The 1,277-nt window shown below is 67.1% G+C and overlaps 1 protein-coding gene across 1 annotated transcript in view; it reads right to left on the minus strand.

Annotated features, from left to right (window-relative positions):
• Positions 1-6: 6 nt before the first annotated feature.
• LOC103922503 (receptor expression-enhancing protein 4-like) overlaps positions 7-1,277 on the minus strand; it is a gene marked incomplete at its 3' end in the record, with an annotated part of 3,274 nt that continues 2,003 nt past the window's right edge. Inside the window, exons 2-5 of the mRNA XM_009330642.1 lie at positions 952-1,173; positions 551-671; positions 286-399; positions 7-29 (exon numbers count right to left, since the gene is read on the minus strand). Of these exons, the coding sequence (XP_009328917.1) occupies positions 7-29; positions 286-399; positions 551-671; positions 952-1,173 (480 nt within the window). The remainder of the gene's footprint in view (positions 30-285; positions 400-550; positions 672-951; positions 1,174-1,277) is intronic.

The raw sequence follows: 1,277 nt of genomic DNA on the forward strand, positions 1-1,277 counted from the left end.
CGGAGCCGCCCAGCCAGCGTGCCCTGGCTCTGTGGGGGACACACGGGAAGGATGGAAGTGAGCCCCACAGGGCGAGCCCCAAAGCACCGGGGCACCCGAACGTGGGTCCAGACACCAACAGCCCAGGGCGATGCAATCCCACTGGGCAGGGCTCTGCACCCAGAGACCCCTCTCCTGACACCCCCACCACCGAGGCCACCCATGCTGGGGTGGCAGTTTCCTCCCGGGATCCCTGGGCCCGAAGCATCCTCAGGGAAGCGGAGCAGCCTGCCCCGTTCCTGGTACCTTGGCGGCCGCCTGGACCGCGGCCGTGGCTGCCATGTTGAAGGCCCTCTTGCTGAAGCGCACCATCATCTCGTAGCCGTGCTCCCTGGCCTGGACGATGCGCGCGTCGATCTCCTGCCCGAGACAACCGGGGCGGTGCTGAGTGCGCACAGCAGCACGTCCCAGGGCATCGCCGGTCCGGCGCGGGGAGCCCAGGGTCCTGCGAGCCCCTGGCCTGCCCCCCAGGGCACGTGGGACCCCCTCCTCAGAGCCAGGCGGCCCTTACCTTCTCCTTGCGGGACAGCGTGGGGTGCACGAATTTGCGGTAGAGCAGGGTGGCCCCCCCGGTGTAGGGGGAGAGCAGCCAGATGACGAAGGCCATCTTAATCTCGTAGTAGAAGGAAAACCTGCCAGAGAGGGGGAGAAGATAGAGGCGAGCAGATGCCGGGGGGGTCCAAGGGCACGTCCTGCTCCCTTGCAGGAGGGACGGTGCCTCTCCCCCTAGCATCAGGCCTGGAGACCCCATGCAGGGCCTGCCTAGAGCCAGGTGCCGGGCAGGCAGCAGGGCAGCCCGTGCCCCTCTCCTTGCAGGCAGAGGGGGGAGGCAGCCCCCTTCCTTCCCCCAGGGCACGGGGACCCCGACAGACCCGCTGCCCCGCAGCAGCAGTGCCCACACACCGGCCTCACCATGAGATAAGCAGGTCGGTGATGGTCTCCATGGCCATGAAAAGCGCAAAGACGATCCAGTACATCATCCAGCGGCCCGGGGGGGGGGGGGGGAGCCTGTCAGCCCGGGGCTGAAGCCCGGGAAGGAGCTGCCCAGGCACCCAACTCACGTATTCTCGGCTGTTTTTGGTCTTCACAGTCTTGTAGGAAGCATAGGCAGGGTACAGCATCCCGAAAACCAGCCTGTAACGGAGAGGGGGTGTGAGGCACGCGGGCCAGCTCACATAGAGCAGCAGCAGCAGCGAGTAGCAGAGCTGTCTGCCCCAGCGCCGCAGCTTGGCCTTGAG

The sequence above is a fragment of the Pygoscelis adeliae genome, unplaced genomic scaffold (genome assembly GCF_000699105.1).
Source record: "Pygoscelis adeliae isolate BGI_AS28 unplaced genomic scaffold, ASM69910v1 Scaffold1368, whole genome shotgun sequence".
NCBI lineage: Eukaryota > Metazoa > Chordata > Aves > Sphenisciformes > Spheniscidae > Pygoscelis > Pygoscelis adeliae.